General features: G+C 47.4%; 1 protein-coding gene across 1 annotated transcript in view; it reads left to right on the forward strand.

The window, feature by feature from the left end:
• LOC123762884 (uncharacterized) overlaps nt 1-23,581 on the forward strand; it is a 52,615-nt gene that overhangs the window by 9,019 nt on the left and 20,015 nt on the right. The window contains exons 3-9 of the mRNA XM_069302009.1: nt 2,638-2,749; nt 5,567-5,756; nt 12,190-12,463; nt 13,109-13,272; nt 16,302-16,438; nt 19,128-19,271; nt 20,582-20,722. Of these exons, the coding sequence (XP_069158110.1) occupies nt 2,638-2,749; nt 5,567-5,756; nt 12,190-12,463; nt 13,109-13,272; nt 16,302-16,438; nt 19,128-19,271; nt 20,582-20,722 (1,162 nt within the window). The remainder of the gene's footprint in view (nt 1-2,637; nt 2,750-5,566; nt 5,757-12,189; nt 12,464-13,108; nt 13,273-16,301; nt 16,439-19,127; nt 19,272-20,581; nt 20,723-23,581) is intronic.

A 23,581-nucleotide genomic window follows, 5' to 3' on the forward strand; every position in this document is an offset into this window, starting at 1 on the left:
TGAGTTGGTTGAGCTCCTCTTTCTTCCCCTTGTTAGAGCCGACAGTGACGCCAAGGTACCGATAGTGGTCAACCCATTCAAGTGTTACACCATTAAATTGTAGTTCTTCATTTTCTCTCCGCCTGTGATGAGAGTATGCTTCTGTCTTGTTTGTGGAGAGAGTGAAACAGAGTTCAACACATTTCCTTCCAGGGAGTTTAATGGATTGTTTAATTTTTCTCAAGGTGGGAGCTTGTATTAGGACATCATCTGCATATCCCAGTGATGTGTTCTTTCTGGAAATTCAATATTTGTAATGGCGTTCATAAGTATGCTGAGGAATGTGGATCTTAAGACTACTCCTTGGGGAGGTCCCGAGTTCTATATTCATTGTTCTCAAGATTGCTCCATTGAAGCAGATCTTGGCTTTCCTCCCTGCGAGGTAGTCTTCAGTCTATTTCATGAGTCTCCCCTTGACACCCATGCATGCAAGCTTGTCCAGGATCGCAATCCCCTGTGCTTTGTTGAAGGCTCCTTTGATGTCAACAAATACAGAATACTTAGCTGTGTCATAAGCCAAGTAATTAACTATACAATTTGCTGTGCTCCGTCCTTTAACAAATCCATGTTACGGCCCTAATGGGAAGCAACCGGGTTCTTTTCAGGTGGTACGAAAGTTCTGGTATCCGGCCCCAAGCTAGTAGTGGCTTTCAAGGGGTGAGCTCAGTAATGCAAGTAAAACAAAGGGGGGAGGTACATTAAATACACCAGTTCGTCACTTTAACCATATATAATTCTTCTTCCCATCACCATATTTATATAAAAGTCTTAAAAAAGAAGTATTACTACACTATGTACATCATCGTCTCTCAGAAAACACTGAACACTCGGCGAAGCTCATTCCTTGCAGTCTTGTACCGGGTTTCCTTATCCGTGGTACTGCCCTCAGCAGGTACCAGGAAATAACGTTGAGTCTACCCTGGCCACGGGTCAGGCAAACCACAATTCCACTAGGTGCCTCTTCGTGAAGGGCCACAACCACAGTCCAGCCTGGTGCTGGCAGGTACCAATCAGCCTCACGCTGTTAGGCCACTTCACGAGCGAATACTAGGGTTGCGAGCCCTAGGCAGGAGCTTCGTGTAACTCGCTGGTTACTCTCCTCTTTCGGCACCACAGTCGGTTGTCTCTTCCACCAGCCAGCCCCGGGTACGGAAAATCCCGTCACTGCTACTCCACGGGCAGACAGTTGAACACTACAGTTCTCGTCCGGTGGCGGCTCACTGCTTCTGTAAAGCAGACTGGTGTAGAGACCTTGGCTGCCGTGGGTAGACTGACTTTTCATACATTACAACAGCCCTACGTTGACTCTGTGAATACAGACACGTCCTCAGTACACTGGGACACTACATGGGGACCACTAGGAAACATCACTTACTGGCTGACATAGACGTACACCCTGTCGCTCAATAGATGACGCTGCTTTTCTAAGCACCACCTCACTAGAGGTCAGCACCGGCTACCTCTCGAGCCGACTAGGACAGGAATCTAGCACCTCTTGCCGGTATATTCCCGTCATCACTAGATGGCGTTGTCCTGGTTGTGGGGGTTTCGGGAGCGGACTCACAGATGGCGTTGACGTCGCTGCTCCGTGCTCCGACGATGAACTTGGGTTCCTAACAATCCATGCTCCCCTCTCCTTAAAGTTCCAAGGAACCTAGAGCAGGTAAGCAGGGGATTATTGCGTGTTTCCTCTGTGTGGGCAACACTCCACTAGGAGTGATTTGTTAAACAGGTGGAGTAGTGGATTCCCAGACACTTCACACAGTGCATTAAGTATGTCGTAGGTGACGCCATCTTCACCAGGTGCAGTACTTTTACCCTTTTTCATAGCCCCCCTTTACTTCCTGTTAATTGTTATCCCAATTCTTCTGTTATTATATCGCAAGAGCTGTTCCCTGCTTATTTCTACAGGGAGGGAGGAGGAGGAGGAGGATGCATCACTCGTGTACTAGTTCCTCAGCCTTACCCTGGGGGTCTTTGTGAGCCGCAGGCCGGGCTCTGCTCCCCTTAGCTTTCTGTATCTTTGACCACACACTTGTCTTGCAGATGTTTCTTTTCCAATAGAGCTAGTGAACTCAAGCCATTGTATTTCCTGCTCTTTAATCTTCTCTTCCCTGGCTACTTGACACACAGTTTTAAACAGCTCTTGGTTGCTTTCAGTGGGATGTCTCTGGTACTGTCTACTTATGTCTTTTACATTTGCATTGAGCATCTTTATGTAATCGTTCTCATACCATTTTATTTTCTTCTTCTGAAGGATACTTCGCCCAGTCGTGCGGCGCGGAGCTCTGAGACAGCTCTCAATTTGGTGATTAAGGTCATCAATAAATTTATCAATGTCTTCTGGGATAGTTACGATATATCGTGATGACCGTCACGTGAGTTACGATACATCTTGTCACGTTTATAATGGACTCAACCATTAGGAATGCGACGTATTAGGACAACTAAAGCACCTCAATACTAACGTTTTGTGGCCGCTGACCGTGGTAGGTTAGGTGGGTTGGTTGGGTTCGTATGTTTCTGGTGAGGTAAAACAGTTATATTTCTTACGGAGTGTCAAGGGACTGTTACGATCTTGTATGTACGTTGTTACAGGCGGCTCCGGGGACACTCCGGGGACCCGAGTCCGGCCACCTTCCTTGTGTCGAGGCGCAAGTCTGACCCCTACGCTCCGCCGGACCACCCCATGGCCTTTATCATGCCCACTGTGAGTACTGCCCTGGACCACCCCATGGCCTTCATCATGCCCACTGTGAGTACTGCCCTGGACCACCCCATGGCCTTCATCATGCCCACTGTGAGTACTGCCCTGGACCACCCCATGGCCTTCATCATGCCCACTGTGAGTACTGCCCCCTGGACCACCCCATGGCCTTCATCATGCCCACTGTGAGTACTGCCCCCTGGACCACCCCATGGTCATCATGCCCACTGTGAGTACTGCCCTGGACCACCCCATGGCCTTCATCATGCCCACTGTGAGTACTGCCCTGGACCACCCCATGGTCATCATCATGCCCACTGTGAGTACTGCCCTGGACCACCCCATGGCCTTCATCATGCCCACTGTGAGTACTGCCCTGGACCACCCCATGGTCATCATCATGCCCACTGTGAGTACTGCCCCTGGACCACCCCATGGCCTTCATCATGCCCACTGTGAGTACTGCCCTGGACCACCCCATGGTCATCATCATGCCCACTGTGAGTACTGCCCCTGGACCACCCCATGGTCATCATCATGCCCACTGTGAGTACTGCCCTGGACCACCCCATGGTCATCATCATGCCCACTGTGAGTACTGCCCCTGGACCACCCCATGGTCATCATGCCCACTGTGAGTACTGCCCCTGGACCACCCCATGGTCATCATGCCCACTGTGAGTACTGCCCTGGACCACCCCATGGTCATCATCATGCCCACTGTGAGTACTGCCCCTGGACCACCCCATGGTCATCATGCCCACTGTGAGTACTGCCCCTGGACCACCCCATGGTCATCATCATGCCCACTGTGAGTACTGCCCCTGGACCACCCCATGGTCATCATCATGCCCACTGTGAGTACTGCCCCTGGACCACCCCATGGTCATCATCATGCCCACTGTGAGTACTGCCCCTGGACCACCCCATGGTCATCATCATGCCCACTGTGAGTACTGCCCCTGGACCACCCCATGGTCATCATGCCCACTGTGAGTATTGCCCTGGACCACCCCATGGTCATCATCATGCCCACTGTGAGTACTGCCCCTGGACCACCCCATGGTCATCATGCCTACTGTGAGTACTGCCCCTGGACCACCCCATGGTCATCATCATGCCCACTGTGAGTACTGCCCCTGGACCACCCCATGGTCATCATCATGCCCACTGTGAGTACTGCCCCTGGACCACCCCATGGTCATCATGCCCACTGTGAGTACTGCCCCTGGACCACCCCATGGTCATCATGCCCACTGTGAGTACTGCCCTGGACCACCCCATGGTCATCATCATGCCCACTGTGAGTACTGCCCCTGGACCACCCCATGGTCATCATCATGCCCACTGTGAGTACTGCCCCTGGACCACCCCATGGTCATCATCATGCCCACTGAGTACTGCCCCTGGACCACCCCATGGTCCTGGTAGTGGCACCATACACTCGTTGTGTTGACGGCTCCACAAGTGGTTGTAGAGTCAGCTGGTGTCAGGGACTGGCGACCCGCTTGACTGTTGTCACGACCCTTGAGACTAAATAATGTTCTTCTCCCCACAGTGTAAAGAACAAATAAAAATCTGCCATGCCAATAGGTGTCTAGGGGTATAATTAATCACTGTATAAAAACGGGAGAACAATATATTTTGCTAAGGGTGACAACTTAACAACCATTAAATAAATAGTAGCCAGAAATATTTATCAGCATGTAATACTATAGAATGCAAGTAATTATTTGAGACCTGAGCACTATCACCAGAATATGGAGTAAGCCATAAGTACACTAAAATCGTCTATCCAGATAAATTAATATTTATATGGGCTTAAAATAACAAAAACCAAAAACTTAGCTTAAACACAATTGCACTCGACCGCAGCCGCCACTCTACTGCCCAGGACGGGGTCCGCAGGCCCAACGTCGACTAACCGTCTACCCAAACACCAATTAACGTTCGCATGAACATTGTGAACATTCTATTTACAAAGGTCAGCCCTAACTCCAACATTATTAGCTAAGAGTTGTAATTACTGGTCTCACATTCCTTGAAATATTACGGCTACCAAATATGGGAATAAATAAATATAAAACTATAGGCAATTGATTTGCCAACAATCGCCCTGGCTATTCCCAAATATTGTCAACCGCCCACACGGCTAATTTCACGTGACATCCACCACCAAAACAAACCTTACACACACTACCCAGCTATCTATGTTATATATATATATAATGTATATATATCTATATATACAAATCTTATACAACTGACAGCAATATTTACGTAGAGAAAGCAATAACATAATACGAGGTTCGAGAGAATTGGCAGAATCGTAATAAGATTCGTGACAACTGTCAACAGTTCAGCGTCAGTTGCATCCAGTTACCCGGGTTCCCGGGAGATGAACATGTATGCTGGACTACTCAAAGATATCTTCTCTCTCAATGTTTACTCAAATACCTGCATATTTTCCCGAGGAAAGAGGACCAAGGTGTAACAGATTTCTCAATTGAGTTATATATATATGCATATATATATATATATATATATATATATATATATATATATATATATATATATATATATATATATATATAATATATATATATATAATATATATATATATATATATTATATATATATATATATATATATATATATATATATATATATATATAATAATAATAATAATAATAATACATGGTTGGCATGATGGAAGCCATGGTTGACACTGGTGCTCGGGACCATGGTTGTCCAACTTCATGGTTAGGTTCCACAATTACTGATGATATGGTCGTGAGGACACTGAGCTTTGTACCACAGATCATGCAGAGTGAGGCGGGAAGCGAGGCGTGCACGCCCACCACCAGCACCAGCATCCTCACGCCCACCACCTGCACCATCCTCACGCCCACCACCATCCTTACGCCCACAGAGCCCGGAAGAGGCGTGGGGCGGGTGGGCGATGGTCTCCACACCCTCGGCGTCGACCGCAGCTGCCTCCACCCTGCTAGTGAGTACCTCATTTTTATTGTTGCTGTTGATTTAGGGACAATGGTCGTGGGGTCGGACGCCCCGGCACACTCGCGAAGGGTTAATGGCGAAGCCTAATGGCGAAATGAATGTCGCTGAAACTAGTGTGTCTGGCGGCCAATAAACATGACTGGGGAGCCCCAAGACTCCCTCAGGGTGACAAACACCGGCCCCGCGGCAGAGCAGAAGCCAGCCGCCCACCACGGCTAAGGGCACACCAGGAGCCCACCACGGCTGAGGGCACACCCGGAGGCCGCCACCACGGCCGAGGGCACACCAGGAGCCCACCACGGCTGAGGTCAGACCAGGAGCCCATCACGGCTGAGGTCAGACCAGGAGCCCATCACGGCTGAGGTCAGACCAGGAGCACACCACCACGGCTGAGGGCACGCCACCACGGCCGAAGGCACACCAGGAGCCCACCACGGCCGAGGCCCCACACCAGAAGTCCACCACCACGACCGAGGGCACACCAGAAGTCCACCACCACGGCCGAGGGCACACCAGAAGTCCACCACCACGGCCGAGGGCACACCAGAAGTCCACCACCACGGCCGAGGGCACACCAGAAGTCCACCACCACGGCCGAGGGCACACCAGGAGCCCACCAACCTCCGGCACCTCTCGGCCAAGCCGGCGCCGGACACCGTCACCCCGCCGGGAGAACCAGCCAGAACACGCTCACAATCTACCAACTCTCCCGTGACCCAAGGCGACAGGTGCGCCAGGCGTCGTAACAATCCGGACCATGTAATAGGAATGTCAAACGGCAGTATCATAATCCAAAATTTACGTAGACAATCCAACCGTCAATGTAACAAGCTGTTGGTTCCCGCCCAGTTGGCAGGCGTCCTTAACCCTCCGTGATCCGCACTATGTCAGTCACCGGCATGTTGAATGTGCATTCAAAATTATTTTCGTCTTTTCATATAGCAGTTACAATTATGGAATATGAAATAATTATTTTAAAATGTCTTTTGTTTTCATAGATATGCATAATACAACCCCCATAATATCACTTTAATTAAATTTCGATTTTTGCCGTGCAATCGGGTTCGTTCTCGACTCATAATCAGGAATTACGGGTTCGAATCCTGGGCAGGAGAGATATGGTTGGGTGCATTTCCTATCACCTAATGTGTCTGTTCACCTAGCAGTAAGTGATATATTGAGTTATTATTTAGGAGCCTGAAATTAGTATAGAAGAGTTTCCCATAATTTAAGGTTTTCTTTTATGCCATTAAAAGAAAATGACATATATGACAGACGAACATAAACCGTACCCAAATAAGGTTTTAAAATGATTGTGCACAATCTTACGGGATGATCTGAGACATAAATTAATGATATTTGAGTAATAACAAGATTTATAACTTTATTAGGTAATATTAGCCAGGTTAGTTTAGTTCATTTATTATGCACCCCATACCCATCTTGTGGGCGGTAGTGGGAAGGGTTACAGAGGCACATAATGGGCTCAGGGACTGAACCCCACAATTTATTTAGCTAAGCAAGTTACAATCTTGATGAGCTAGTTACAAAATTCAATATAAGTCGTCACATCAACAATGGGTTCGAGATCGACCACAAGTACAGGTCCTAAATTAAGCAACTGACATACGTCTCCGTGGTGTAGTGGTAAGACACTCGCCTGGCGTTCCGCGAGCGCTATGTCATGGGTTCGTATCCTGGCCAGGGAGGATTTACTGGGCGCAATTCCTTAACTGTAGCCTCTGTTTAACGCAACAGTAAAATGTGTACTTGGATGAAAAAACGATTCTTCGCGGCAGGGGATCGTATCCCAGGGACCTGCCCGGAACGCTACGCGTACTAGTGGCTGTACAAGAATGTAACAACTCTTGTATATATCTCAAAAAAAAAAAAATGTGGAGAGCTAGTGTCACAATTGATATGTTTGTCCTGCACACCGCCCCCCATCCAGTGGGCAGCGGTGGATAGGTTACAATCACTTAGTTACTACCTACAGTTAGCAAACTGGGGATATTTGGCAAAAATTTCTGGTACCAGATCATTTTGAATGAAATATTTACACATCGTTGGAACATTGGTTATAGAATTGTCTCTAAATTCACGTATCTTTTCGCACTCCATCACATAGTGACGGAGGGTGTGGGAATAATTTCGTTGACACAGCTTACATTTGGTCAGGTCTACATCAGCAGATAATGAGAATTCCCAGAGATACTTGTAACAGAGTCTAAGCCGAGCAGTAGTAACATCTAGAAGTCTGCTGATTTTATTGGATGATCCATAGATGTGTGGATCCTCTTGCATGATAGTATGATGATAGATGGAATTACTGGTGTCAATTTCACTTTGCCTCAGATCTACAAGATCTTGTTGAAGTTCTCGGTGTACTGCTGCTCTCAGATTGCTCATTGACAATCCAAGGTTACACTCAACGTCTCCTTTAAAGGCAGATTCTTTGGCTACCTTATCAGCTCTATCATGCATTCGGAGGCCAACATGAGATGGAGACCACATGAAATGGACTCTGTTACCATCCTTAATAATTTTGTTGTATTTGTGTCTAGCTTCGTACACGAGCATGTTACAGTTATGTCTTAAAGAGTTGAGAGCATTTAAGGATGATAAGGAGTTACTTACAATTAATGTATCAAGTTTGGAGACTTGTACACATTTCAGTGCAAGGAGCAAGGCAAATAGTTCAGTCTGAAGGGTAGAGGCCCAGTTGTTTATACGGACTTCCCACTCAAAGTACAAGCCATCGCCCATTGTCAGAACAACTGCACTTGCACCCGTGGTGCGGTGTAGGGAACCATCAGTGTATATGATTTGAGAGAGAGAATGCTCTGTGGACAGAACATCAATATGGCTTAAGGCGTTGAGCTTTGCCTCAAGACGAAGCTTGGGCTGATCTCTAATTTGCTTCTTGGGTGGAAAGGGAGGGATTAAAACTGGAAAGGGTGAACCTCCCACGGTGCAGCAAAGTGCCGTTGTCGTTTCTCTTGGTACAAATCATGAACCTGATACTTTCTGAGTTGAGTTCCAGTTTTTGTTATCCATTTGGAACAATGCTCATCTTCAATAAAGAAATTCTGGAGGGCTTCTGTGCAAGGGTTAGGATGAGGTAGCCTAAGCATTTTTATACAAATTTGACAGTTAATTTCAATAACACGATCAACAACGCTCGGAATATTAAGTTCCTTTCTCATATTAAGTATCTTTGTGGTACAAGGGCACCCAAGGATTATCCTCAAGGCTTCGTTCTGCAATTTTTCAAGCCCTCCAAGCTTTCTTTCAGGCATCAAAACAAGCAGAGGTGCAACATAATCCACTAAAGATCTGATGTATGCAAGGTATATCATTTTGACAATTCTGACATTGGCACCATAGCCTGAGTGATAACCTGCAACAGCCTTGAGAGCTCGGAGCCTCTCTTTATACTGACGACAGAGTCTGAATACAACAAGACCATACAGTGGCACCTCAAGGCCAAGGTATTTGAATCTGTTTACAAAGTCAAGCTGGGAGCCATCAGACAGTTGCATCTTGCGAACAGCTCCTCCCTGCCTGGGTGGGCGCCGATTTAGTATCTTTGTTTTCTCTGCTGAGATAATTAAACCTAGGCCCTGACATGAGTCTAATACAGAGTTAAGAGTGTTCTGCGTGTTAGCATACCCAGTGGTGTGTATCATTATATCATCAGCATAGCTAATGGTGTGGACGTTGGGTTTGCGCGGTATAGAGTTTAACAGCGTGTTTATTAAGATATTAAATAAGGTAGGACTGAGGACACCACCCTGCGGGGTACCTAGTTCAAAGTCTCTTGTTACACTCCCGTGCCCCTGGAAAAATACAGATGACTTCCTGTTGGATAAGTAACCCCTGATCCAACAAAGAAGCCGACCACCAATATTCATTCTTGCAAGCTCACTCAAGATAACATGTCTATTTGCAATATCAAAGGCAGACTTGAGATCTAGGAAGGTGGTATATGACTTTTCAGTGTGCAGGGTAAGAAAGGTGGTGATGCAATGATGCACACTCCTTCCATGCATGAAGCCATATATCTGGGGGGATAGCATGGTTCTGATTCTATGGAGGAGACGGTTTAGGACCATTCTCTCGAATGTTTTGCAAATGCAGCTAGTAAGGGAAATTGGGCGGAAAGCATTCTCTTGATATGGCTTGGGAAATGGAATGATTATACTGTTGGTCCAAGAGTTAGGAAGCTCCCCAGTAACATAGCTCATATTATACAGCTCAAGCAGGGGATTCCCTGGTACTAAAGGAAGCAGACGCAATATGTCATAAGTGATACCATCTTCACCAGGGGATGTGGCTTTACCTTTGTTTAGGGCCGCGAGTAATTCAAACTCAGTAAATGGCACGTTGCATTCATCTTCCTTGTGGAGCATGAAGTCTACGAGCCTTTCTCGATCTCCGTAACCAGCATTTAATCTGAACTGTATGTCTGGGGGAAGATTATTGAAGCTAGAGGTGGTTGCCCAAGCATCGACTAACTCGTTTGCTCTGTGTAGAGGGTGAGGGTGTGCTACTTGGCCGATCTTATCGCCTTTAATTCTTTTAATATCCTTGCATGCCTGGCTGAGGGGGTGTATTAGCCAGGAAAATGAACAATCTCCATAACTGTAAAGATTTAGAGGCAGAACACAATTCTTATCAGTTCAAAAAAACTAAAATTTACCTGAATTTAATTTTACCTGACGGGCCACTAACTCCCATGGCCTCGACGAGGACAGGAAGCCGGCTACTTGTCAAAGGTCCCTACATTTGTTCAGGTAATTTTTACAAGCTGGACTTTAAAGTTCAACAGAGTTTTGGCATTTGGGGCTTCGGCGGGTAGGCGGTTCCATGGGATTATGACCCCGTGGGTGAAGAAGCTGCTCCTGTTCTCAGTCCAACATTGTGGCTTTTTGATTGTTGCCGCCGAAGGCGGCTAGTTTATTGTGCACCCCATACTCATCCTGTGAGCGGTAGCGCAAAAGCATTACAGAGGGCACAAAAGGTCTTTATCAGACCTCATCTTAGATTATTACATAAACAATTTCTTCAATCCTTCACACCTTATAGATACAATGTCAGCTAGTTACAGAGAAAGTGCTATTACAAGAGCTACATATTTACAGTAAGTCATCATACATTAATGGTAGGTCTTGTCGTTAATACATAATAGTTTGGCCAATGGGGATATTACAGAGTCATAGGGGAGCTTCTGTTTATTATTAGTCGTCACAATACACTACTTGTTTCTTGTGGCTTGTTGAGTTTAAACCCGTTGCTCCTTGTTTGTGTTTGTGACCTTTTGAAGACATTGTCAGGATCAACATCCTCCAAATTGTTCAAAATTTTTTAAACCACTGAAATCCGCCCTGTCATGCCTGGCTTGTAGTGTTGTTAGCCCTGTGGCCCTCAACCGTTCCTCGTATGAGAGTTGACTTAGCATTGGAACTATTTTTGTTGCTCGGTGTTGCACCTTCTCCAGAGCAGCTATGTTCTTCTGAAGATGTTCTCCGTGCTTGTGTAACTCCGGCTACTTTTGTAATCCCTACCTGAGACCACTGTACCACTGTAGGTTTACACACTGGTGCTCTTAAGTATATTTCCTTAAACAGTTTACACAATATTTACAGTTGAGTATATCCTGGCAACACTTGTCTCACACAGAACAAATGGTACGTTCACGGAAATGATTAATCTCAATTAAAAGTAGAAACACTGACTGCCACCACCCCATTACATATTTATTTATTTATTTATTTATTTATTTATTTATTTATTTATTTATTTATTTATTTATTTATTTATTTATTTATTTATTTATATACAAGAAGGTACATTGAGGGTTAACAGAGAATATAGAAATTAAGTTGAATTTACATTCTTGTGAAGCCACTAGCACGCATAGCGTTTCCGGCACACATCCATGCACACAATGTACACCATGCACATAGTGTACACAATGTACACCATGCACATACTGTACACAATGTACACCATGCACACAGTGTACACCATGCACATACTGTACACAATGTACACCATGCACACAGTGTACACCATGCACATACTGTACACAATGTACACCATGCACATACTGTACACAATGTACACCATGCACACAGTGTACACCATGCACATACTGTACACAATGTACACCATGCACATAGTGTACACAATGTACACCATGCACATACTGTACACAATGTACACCATGCACACCATGCACACAGTGTACACAATGTACACCATGCACACCATGCACACAGTGTACACAATGTACACCATGCACACAGTGTACACCATGCACACCATGCACACAGTGTACACAATGTACACAATGTAGGGTGTGTACACTCTCCTCCACTAAAGAAGAGATGAGTAACGGGATGCGTCACCGCCCCCAGAGGGAAGGCTACCAGCAGGAGGCGGCATGGCGGCCTTCAGCGGGTCCCCCGGGGCCAGCGCCACCCCGCCCCGCCCCACAGCCGTCCAGCGACCCCGCTCCGCCCCGCCCCGAGGACTCCTGCGAACCGCCTCCCTCACCCCGCCTCACTCCCTGCCCCTGGGGGTGAGCAGGTGGTGGCCCGGGCCCCACGTGACCCCGCCTCGCCCCACCTCACCCATGACCCACTCCCCCGGCACCCCGCCAGGCCTCCCCAGGGCCCACTACATCAGGAAGTAAGTCACTACAATGTTCATGACATATATCATATGTAACATATTAGTTCCTGTAGACAGTTTACAGGGAAGTTAACCAAAGAGTCTACGCGACTCTCTATATTTCTACACTTGGGAAGGATGTAGACAAGTTGAGTCTCCCAAAGTTCATTTAACACTTAATTGGCTTCATGTGTTTCACTAAAGTGCACCTTAGCATCTTCAGAGGCAGCGGGGAAGTGAATGGCAAGATAGTGGTATGTCTTCCATGAGTGTGTGAGGGTGAGTGAGGTAGTCGTGTTCACACTGCTCGGTACATGTAGAGTAGAGCAGCTCTAACCTCACCTCCTGTAGAGTAGAGCAGCTCAAACCTCACCTCCTGTAGAGTAGAGCATCTCTAACCTCACCTCCTGTAGAGTAGAGCAGCTCTAACCTCACCTCCTGTAGAGTAGAGCAGCTCTAACCTCACTTCCTGTAGAGTAGAGCATCTCTAACCTCGCCTCCTATAGAGTAGAGCAGCTCTAACCTCGCTTCCTATAGAGTAGAGCATCTCTAACCTCTCGTGTAAGCTTGACCTACACCACCACTCTGCAGGGGGGCGACCTGCCCCTCCTGCAGCAGCAGAGAGCTAGCCAATAACAGGAGCCCCCCGCCGCGCCCCTACAGGAGCGCCCCGTGCCTGGAGGAGCTGCGCCAGGCCCTCCACCAGTCCTTCCTCCTGCCCCGCCCCGCCCGCACCCCCGCCAGCCCCGACCCCGCCGACGTCACCACCCCGGACTCCGTCGACGGCTGGGGACCGGTGTGGACCCCCGCCTCCAGTATAGGGTCCGGTAAGTCCCGCCTCCAGTATAGAGTCCGGTAAGTCCCGCCTCCAGTATAGGGTCCGGTAAGTCCCGCCTCCAATATAGGGTCCGGTAAGTCCCGCCTCCAGTATAGGGTCCGGTAAGTCCCGCCTCCAATATAGGGTCCGGTAAGTCCCGCCTCCAGTATAGGGTCCGGTAAGTCCCGCCTCCAGTATAGGGTCCGGTAAGTCTCGCCTCCAGTATAGGGTCCGGTAAGTTCCGCCTCCAGTATAGGGTCCGGTAAGTTCCGCCTCCAGTATAGAGTCCGGTAAGTTCCGCTTCCAGTATAGGGTCCGGTAAGTCCCGCCTCCAGTATAGGGTCCGGTAAGTCCCGCCTCCAGTTTAGGGTCCGGTAAGTCCCGCCTCCAGTATAGGGTCCGGTAAGTCCCGCCTCCAGTATAGGGTCCGGTAAGTCCCGCCTCCAGTTTAGGGTCCGGTAAGTCCCGCCTCCAGTATAGGGTCCGGTAAGTCCCGCCTCCAGTATAGAGTCCGGTAAGTTGCGCTTCCAGTATAGGGTCCGGTAAGTCCCGCCTCCAGTATAGGGTCCGGTAAGTCCCACCTCCAGTATAGGGTCCGGTAAGTTCCGCCTCCAGTATAGGGTCCGGTAAGTTCCGCCTCCAGTATAGGGTCCGGTAAGTTCCGCCTCCAGTATAGGGTCCGGTAAGTTCCGCCTCCAGTATAGGGTCCGGTAAGTTCCGCCTCCAGTATAGAGTCCGGTAAGTTCCGCCTCCAGTATAGGGTCCGGTAAGTTCCGCCTCCAGTATAGGGTCCGGTAAGTTCCGCCTCCAGTATAGGGTCCGGTAAGTTCAGCCTCCAGTATAGGGTCCGGTAAGTTCCGCCTCCAGTATAGGGTCCGGTAAGTTCCGCCTCCAGTATAGGGTCCGGTAAGTTCCGCCTCCAGTATAGGGTCCGGTAAGTTCCGCCTCCAGTATAGGGTCCGGTAAGTCCCGCCTCCAGTATAGGGTCCTGTACCCACAGTGTCAGCTTACAGTTAGACCATGTACCCTCAGTGTCAGCTACAGTCAGACCATGTACCCACAGTGTCAGCTACAGCCAGACCATGTACCCACAGTGTCAGCTACAGCCAGACCATGTACCCACAGTGTCAGCTACAGTCAGACCATGTACCCACAGTGTCAGCTACAGTCAGACCATGTACCCACAGTGTCAGCTACAGTCAGACCATGTACCCACAGTGTCAGCTACAGTCAGACCATGTACGCACAGTGTCAGCTACAGCCAGACCATGTACCCACAGTGTCAGCTACAGTCAGACCATGTACCCACAGTGTCAGCTACAGCCAGACCATGTACCCACAGTGTCAGCTACAGTCAGACCATGTACCCACAGTGTCAGCTACAGTCAGACCATGTACCCACAGTGTCAGCTACAGTCAGACCATGTACCCACAGTGTCAGCTACAGTCAGACCATGTACCCACAGTGTCAGCTACAGTCAGACCATGTACCCACGGTGTCAGCTACAGCCAGACCATGTACCCTCAGTGTCAGCTACAGCCAGACCATGTACCCTCAGTGTCAGCTTACAGTTAGACCATGTACCCACAGTGTCAGCTACAGTCAGACCATGTACCCACAGTGTCAGCTTACAGTTAGACCATGTACCCTCAGTGTCAGCTACAGTCAGACCATGTACCCACAGTGTCAGCTATAGTCAGACCATGTACCCACAGTGTCAGCTACAGTCAGACCATGTACCCACAGTGTCAGCTACAGTCAGACCATGTACCCACAGTGTCAGCTACAGTCAGACCATGTACCCACGGTGTCAGCTACAGCCAGACCATGTACCCTCAGTGTCAGCTACAGCCAGACCATGTACCCTCAGTGTCAGCTTACAGTTAGACCATGTACCCACAGTGTCAGCTACAGTCAGACCATGTACCCACAGTGTCAGCTTACAGTTAGACCATGTACCCTCAGTGTCAGCTACAGTCAGACCATGTACCCACAGTGTCAGCTACAGCCAGACCATGTACCCTCAGTGTCAGCTACAGCCAGACCATGTACCCTCAGTGTCAGCTACAGCCAGACCATGTACCCTCAGTGTCAGCTTACAGTTAGACCATGTACCCACAGTGTCAGCTACAGTCAGACCATGTACCCACAGTGTCAGCTTACAGTTAGACCATGTACCCTCAGTGTCAGCTACAGTCAGACCATGTACCCACAGTGTCAGCTACAGTCAGACCATGTACCCACAGTGTCAGCTACAGTCAGACCATGTACCCACAGTGTCAGCTACAGTCAGACCATGTACCCACAGTGTCAGCTACAGTCAGACCATGTACCCACAGTGTCAGCTACAGTCAGACCATGTACCCACAGTGTCAGCTTACAGTTAGACCATGTACCCTCAGTGTCAGCTACAGCCAGACCATGTACCCACAGTGTCAGCTTACAGTTAGACCATGTACCCTCAGTGTCAGCTACAGTCAGACCATGTACCCACAGTGTCAGCTACAGTCAGACCATGTACCCACAGTGAGGGAGGTTCTTGGGCTGCATGGAGCCGAAGGTGGGGTGGGCGGGGTCACACCCATGTGTGGGCGTCCGCCCCGCCCACATGGGGTGACGTGTAGATATGCTTCTTACATGGTAGTCTATTGGTAGATGAAGTAGCTAGTGTAGATATCGCCTCGTCTCGAATATCTACAGATTTTCACTGTAATTCTCAGCGCAGGAAGAGAGTTGTGGTGCGTGCAAGAGTGCACACGAGGGGAGGAGGGGGGCAGGTCCCTGGCAGCCGTCGTCAAGGTCCACCTTGAGAACCCTTCACCACATAACCTGATGGCTCTGCCAGCCACTGCCACTATACCACTAACTAATAACAAACTACTACTGTTCTTTTTAATAATTATATGGATATAATTCGCCAATTATAATTGGAATAATAAATAATAATTATTTGTATTATTACTAATTATTTGAATAAAATACTGTTATTTTGTTTGTTATAATTAATGCATAATAATAATTGATGTAGTGTTGGGCAGGAGGCGGGTGCGGCCTCGGGGAGGTGCGGGTGAGGTTGTGCTACAGCCTCCGGACCCGGCTCCTCACCCTCACTGTCCTCTCTGCTGACCAGCTGCCCCTCAGGCTCGGCCCGGACCCCGTCGACACCTACACCAAGGTGGGTGTCTCCTACACCCACACCAAGGTGGGTATCTCCTACACCCACACCAAGGTGGGTGTCTCCTACACCCACACCAAGGTGGGTGTCTCCTACACCCACACCAAGGTGGGTGTCTCCTACACCCACACCAAGGTGGGTATCTCCTACACCCACACCAAGGTGGGTGTCTCCTACACCCACACCAAGGTGGGTGTCTCCTCTCCTACACCAAGGTGGGTGTCTCCTCTCGTACACCCACTGACAGGTTCCAGTGGTAACGCCTCCACCTTCCTCCAGACGAGAGGCACTCTGGCTGCCATCTCACACTTTGCCGGGTCCCGGGTCCTGAGTCCCGGGTCCTGGGTCTCGGGTCCTGAGTCCTGGGTCCCGGGTCCCGGGTCCTGAGTCTCGGGTCTCAGGTCCTGGTTCTCAGGTCTCTGGGTTACAGTCTTGCCTCTAAACACCAACATGACCTCTGTCAACACTGTCAGTTACTATAACATTGTTCATATTGTTACTGTCTTCCTCCGTCCACCTCCACCAGGACGAGGGCGGCTGCCAGCACCCGTCCACTCTACTTTTCAACCCTTCACCACCTAAAGGGTTGAGTACCGCTCTAATGATGGGGATTCTAACCTAACAAAGTCAGTTACCAGTTGGTTAGTAACCAGCTTCAACTGCCTACACTCTTGTCTGTGACCTTCAGGGGTGCTTTCATATACTTGCAAGCTAATTTATTTTACATACTAATACAACTCTCAGCCAGAGGCAACGAGGAAAAGATTTCTTAGGGGTACCCACTAACTACCTTTTCATTATTGCAATCTCTCCACTGTCTGGCTACTCCTTACTAACTGCAAACTTCTCATAATGTTGGAGAAATGTCAGGGTGCCATTCTGAGCACAGAGAGACCAATATATTTTTGTCTCTTGCAGGATTTACTTTCACCTCTTCACAATCTTATTTCTTAAATAAAACTACTGGGGGGGGGGGAACTTGACTCATGGGGTTTTATTATTTATCTAAATTACAAGTAATAATTTATTTAATTATTTATGATTTAATTATAGTTAATTAATTTATTAATTTATTTATTTCGATAGCGGACTGTATGATTCTAAAATGGACTATATGATATTAAAGTTTCCCACAAGTAGCTTTCTACACAAGTTGGGGGTTTAATTACATTAATTAAATTAACATTAATTAAATTTAATTACGATTAATAGAAATTTACTACTAATTGTTAGTATACAATAGTTTGTGAATTAGTTTACAGCTTGTGGAAAAACTGCTAAGATTGATATATGAGAACTACTTAGGACTTGTACTGTACTAACTTAAAAATTACAGTATGCAAAAGTAATACATCAAAAGTCCTTAGCTAGGGTTGTAAATCGTAGCTCCTCTTATCTTAACGACAGACTGTGGGGTGTAAGGGGCAGGTGGGGCCCTTGAGGGTGAATGGAGAAGTTGATGGGAGATCAACAATCCGCCTGCAGACAATTAACACAACAGCTTGTGTTGTTCATACAAGGATAAGATTAAATAATTCACTTTTGTAACTGAACACTGACTAGTTCTGTTTATATCAAGGATCTAAACAATATCCATACTCCAGCCGAGCTCTATAATTACAACAGCCAATATCCACATACTAATAAACACAACAATTTGTATTATAGAGGTATGATATATGTAAATATGTAATCAAAGGACCTAAAATGTGGTCCAAGTGCACTGGAATCTAGATACAAGAATTTATATTCAATATGATAAACTTATATGCTAAATTAAAGATAACTTAGTAAGCAATTGTTAACTTAATGTATATTATCAATTATATATTCAGATATATTCCAATTTATATGAAAAGATTCAGTCAAGCATTGCTAGACTTTCAATGACTGAGGGTCCACTTAGCATTGAATAATTTTAATGAATAAGTGTCCAGATAGCTTGCAAAGTTTCAGTGGCTGAAAGATTAATCAAAACTTACTGAAATCTGGGGCGTTGCCCCAAGCTGTAACGACAGATTTATTAGATAGATTAAGGTTATAAAAGCTATATATATGTTATATAAGTTATATATGTCTAACTAAAGTAAATTAACTACATCTTATGATGGTTATAAGTTAGTATATTATGTGACGGATTTCCGACAACGACCTGTGCTTGTTAACTCTCCCTGACCTGTAGTCGGCGCTCACTGACCTTCCCTGACCTGTAGTCGGCGCTCACTGACCTTCCCTGACCTGCAGGCGGCGCTCACTGACCCTCCCTGACCTTCAGGCGGTGCCCACTGACCCTCCCTGACCTGCAGGCGGCGCTCACTGACCCTCCCTGACCTGCAGGCGGCGCTCACTGACCCTCCCTGACCTGCAGGCGGCGCTCACTGACCCTCCCTGACCTGCAGGCGGCGCTCACTAACCCTCCCTGACCTGCAGGCGGCGCTCACTGACCCTCCCTGACCTGCAGGCGGCGCTCACTGACCTGCAGGCGGCGCTCATTAACCCTCCCTGACCTGCAGGCGGCGCTCACTAACCCTCCCTGACCTGCAGGCGGCGCTCACTGACCTGCAGGCGGCGCTCACTGACCCTCCCTGACCTGCAGGCGGCGCTCACTGACCCTCCCTGACCTGCAGGCGGCGCTCACTGACCCTCCCTGACCTGCAGGCGGCGCTCACTGACCCTCCCTGACCTGCAGGCGGTGCTGTTGCCGGAGAAGCGAGTGCGGTTCTCCACGCCGCTGGTGCCAGCCACCCAGAACGCCACCTTCAACGCCGTGTTTACCCACGCCGCCCGGGCCTCGCGCCTCGCCCACGCCACCCTCAGGCTTTCAGTGTGTCAGGTGGGTCCTCCAGAATGTCGGGTGGGTCCTTCAGAGTGTCAGGTGGGTCCTTCAGAGTGTCAGGTGGGTCCTTCAGAGTGTCAGGTGGGTCCTTCAGAGTGTCAGGTGGGTCCTCCAGAGTGTCGGGTGGGTCCTCCAGAATGTCGGGTGGGTCCTTCAGAGTGTCAGGTGGGTCCTCCAGAGTGTCAGGTGGGTCCTTCAGAGTGTCAGGTGGGTCCTCCAGTATCAGGTGGGTCCTCCAGAGTGTCAGGTGGGTCCTCCAGAGTGTCAGGTGGGTCCTCCAGAGTGTCAGGTGGGTCCTCCAGAGTGACAGGTGGGTCCTCCAGAGTGTCAGGTGGGTCCTTCAGAGTGTCAGGTGGGTCCTTCAGAGTGTCAGGTGGGTCCTCCAGAGTGTCAGGTGGGTCCTTCAGAGTGTCAGGTGGGTCCTCCAGAGTGTCGGGTGGGTCCTCCAGAATGTCGGGTGGGTCCTTCAGAGTGTCAGGTGGGTCCTCCAGAGTGTCAGGTGGGTCCTTCAGAGTGTCAGGTGGGTCCTCCAGAGTGTCAGGTGGGTCCTCCAGTGTGTCAGGTGGGTCCTCCAGAGTGTCGGGTGGGTCCTCCAGAGTGTCGGGTGGGTCCTCCAGAGTGTCGGGTGGGTCCTCCAGAGTGTCAGGTGGGTCCTCCAGTGTGTCAGGTGGGTCCTCCAGAGTGTCGGGTGGGTCCTCCAGAGTGTCGGGTGGGTCCTCCAGAGTGTCAGGTGGGTCCTCCAGAGTGTCGGGTGGGTCCTCCAGAGTGTCAGGTGGGTCCTCCAGAGTGTCGGGTGGGTCCTCCAGAGTGTCAGGTGGGTCCTCCAGAGTGTCGGGGGGGCGGGGGGGCCTGAAGGTCCATAGGGTTTGGATTCATAGAAATCAGCGCTTTTCATACTGGTGCTTTCAGGCCTTTGAGAGTTAGTAATTTATCTTTATCATTGTGATCATTGCTGTCTTATATGTACTGTCAATCTGCTGTATGGTGTCTATTAATCTTGTTTAAATTACCAATCAAGCTGTCAATGTAATCAATCAGAGCTTTAATATACCAATGTGCTTTCATATACTTACTAATCTCTCTCATCTTTTCATTTCACTCTCATTTTTTTCTTGCAATGTATTTGTTATCATTTTATTAATTCTGATAGAATTTACCTACTTAAAATTATCTGTTAGATTAAGGACCTGCCCGAAACGCTGCGCGTACTAGTGGCTTTACAAGATTGTAAATACTGTACTATGCTATGTATTCTCACAAACCCAATGTACCTTCTTGTATATAAATAAATAAATAAATAAATCAAGGTGACGGAGTGCGGGCGGCGGGTGGTGGTGGGGTACGCGGCGCTGAGCCTGGCGTCGACGGGGCTCCGGGCCGGCCTCGCCCATGACCTGGACACCGGCCCCGTCATCCTACACCTGCAGGAGACCGCCCCGGACCAGCAGGTCTGTAAACACCTGTCTTGTTACTGTAGCCAGTCAGCCCTCTGCTTAATGTAAGGAGGCAACAGGTTATTAATAAGTTATCAGTGTGAGTAACATGTTGTCGGTGTGGTTACATACGGTATTAGAATGGTTAGATATGTTGTCAGTATGGTTAGATATGTTGTCAGTATGGTTGTCAGTATGGTTAGATATGTTGTCAGTAAGGTTGTCAGTATGGTTAGATATGTTGTCAGTATGGTTGTCAGTATGGTTAGATATGTTGTCAGTATGGTTGTCAGTATGGTTAGATATGTTGTCAGTAAGGTTGTCAGTATGGTTAGATATGTTGTCAGTATGGTTGTCAGTATGGTTAGATATGTTGTCAGTAAGGTTGTCAGTATGGTTAGATATGTTGTCAGTATGGTTGTCAGTATGGTTAGATATGTTGTCAGTATGGTTGTCAGTATGGTTAGATATGTTGTCAGTAAGGTTGTCAGTATGGTTAGATATGTTGTCAGTATGGTTGTCAGTATGGTTAGATATGTTGTCAGTATGGTTAGATATGTTGTCAGTATGGTTAGATATGTTGTCAGTAAGGTTAGATATGTTGTCAGTATGGTTGTCAGTATGGTTAGATATGTTGTCAGTATGGTTGTCAGTATGGTTAGATATGTTGTCAGTATGGTTAGATATGTTGTCAGTAAGGTTAGATATGTTGTCAGTATGGTTAGATATGTTGTCAGTAAGGTTAGATATGTTGTCAGTATGGTTAGATATGTTGTCAGAATGGTTAGATATGTTGTCAGTATGGTTAGATATGTTGTCAGTATGGTTAGATATGTTGTCAGTAAGGTTAGATATGTTGTCAGTATGGTTAGATATGTTGTCAGTAAGGTTAGATATGTTGTCAGTATGGTTAGATATGTTGTCAGTATGGTTAGATATGTTGTCAGTATGGTCAGATATGTTGTCAGTAAGGTTAGATATGTTGTCAGTAAGGTTAGATATGTTGTCAGTATGGTCAGATATGTTGTCAGTAAGGTTAGATATGTTGTCAGTAAGGTTAGATATGTTGTCAGTAAGGTTAGATATGTTGTCAGTATGGTTAGATATGTTGTCAGTATGATTCGATATGTTATCCAGTATAGAAAAATAAGCTATTTGAGTGGTTAGATGTTGTGAGTATGCTATAATATTTTAGCAGTATGGATTGATATATTATAAGTGCAACTGAGGTTTTTACATAACAAGATATTGTCTGTGAGACTGAAGATATTATCAGTGTGACTGAAGTTATCAGTCTGACTGAAGATATTATGTAGTGATGGACCACCTGGAAAGTACCAATATGAAGTGATGGACCACCAAAAAGCACCAATATGTAGTAATGGACCACCAAAAAGCACCAATATGTAGTGATGGACCAAGAGAAAGAACTAATATGTAGTGATGGACCACCTGGAAAGTACCAATATGTAGTAATGGACCACCAAAAAGCACCAATATGTAGTGATGGACCAAGAGAAAGAACCAATATGTAGTGATGGACCACCAGAAAGCACCAATATGTAGTAATGGACCACCAAAAAGCACCAATATGTAGTGATGGACCAAGAGAAAGAACTAATATGTAGTGATGGACCAAGAGAAAGAACTAATATGTAGTGATGGACCAAGAGAAAGTTGACTTTTGTGGTACTGAATTTGGACAAACGGGAAACTTTTTTAAAGCAACATAAATATGTCCTAACCTCTTCAAGCAATCATAGGCCTAATACACCTTATCTGAGGCCTAAAATAGTACATATATGTGCTATACTAGGCCTTAGAATATTTGAATTAGGTTCTAGCTTTTTTCCTGTCTTTATACAAATTAATAGTACAAAAAGAGGTTCACTGGTGGTCCATTACTGCATACTGTTACTTTCCGGTGGTCCATCTCTACAGACTTGTACTTTCCGGTGGTCCATCACTGCATATTGGTACTTTCCGGTAGTCCATCACTGCATATTGGTACTTTCCGGTGGTCCATCACTACATATTGGTACTTTCCGGTGGTCCATCACTGCATATTGGTACTTTCCGGTGGTCCATCACTACATACTGGTACTTTCCAGTGGTCCATCACTACATATTGGTACTCTCCGGTGGTCCCTCACTACATACTGGTACATTCCGGTGGTCCCTCACTACATACTGGTACTTTCCGGTGGTCCATCACTACATATTGGTACTTTCCGGTGGTCCCTCACTACATATTGGTACTTTCCGGTGGTCCATCACTGCATATTGGTACTTTCCGGTGGTCCATCACTACATATTGGTACTTTCCGGTGGTCCATCACTACATATTGGTACTTTCCGGTGGTCCCTCACTACATACTGGTACTTTCCAGTGGTCCATCACTACATATTGGTACTCTCCGGTGGTCCCTCACTACATACTGGTACATTCCGGTGGTCCCTCACTACATACTGGTACTTTCCGGTGGTCCATCACTACATATTGGTACTTTCCGGTGGTCCCTCACTACATATTGGTACTTTCCGGTGGTCCATCACTACATATTGGTACTTTCCGGTGGTCCCTCACTACATATTGGTACTTTCCGGTGGTCCATCACTACATATTGGTACTTTCCGGTGGTCCATCACTACATATTGGTACTTTCCGGTGGTCCCTCACTACATATTGGTACTTTCCGGTGGTCCATCACTACATATTGGTACTTTCCGGTGGTCCCTCACTACATATTGGTACTTTCCGGTGGTCCATCACTACATATTGGTACTTTCCGGTGGTCCATCACTACATATTGGTACTTTCCGGTGGTCCCTCACTACATACTGGTACTTTCCGGTGGTCCCTCACTACATACT

The sequence above is a fragment of the Procambarus clarkii genome, chromosome 47 (assembly GCF_040958095.1).
Source record: "Procambarus clarkii isolate CNS0578487 chromosome 47, FALCON_Pclarkii_2.0, whole genome shotgun sequence".
Taxonomy (NCBI): domain Eukaryota; kingdom Metazoa; phylum Arthropoda; class Malacostraca; order Decapoda; family Cambaridae; genus Procambarus; species Procambarus clarkii.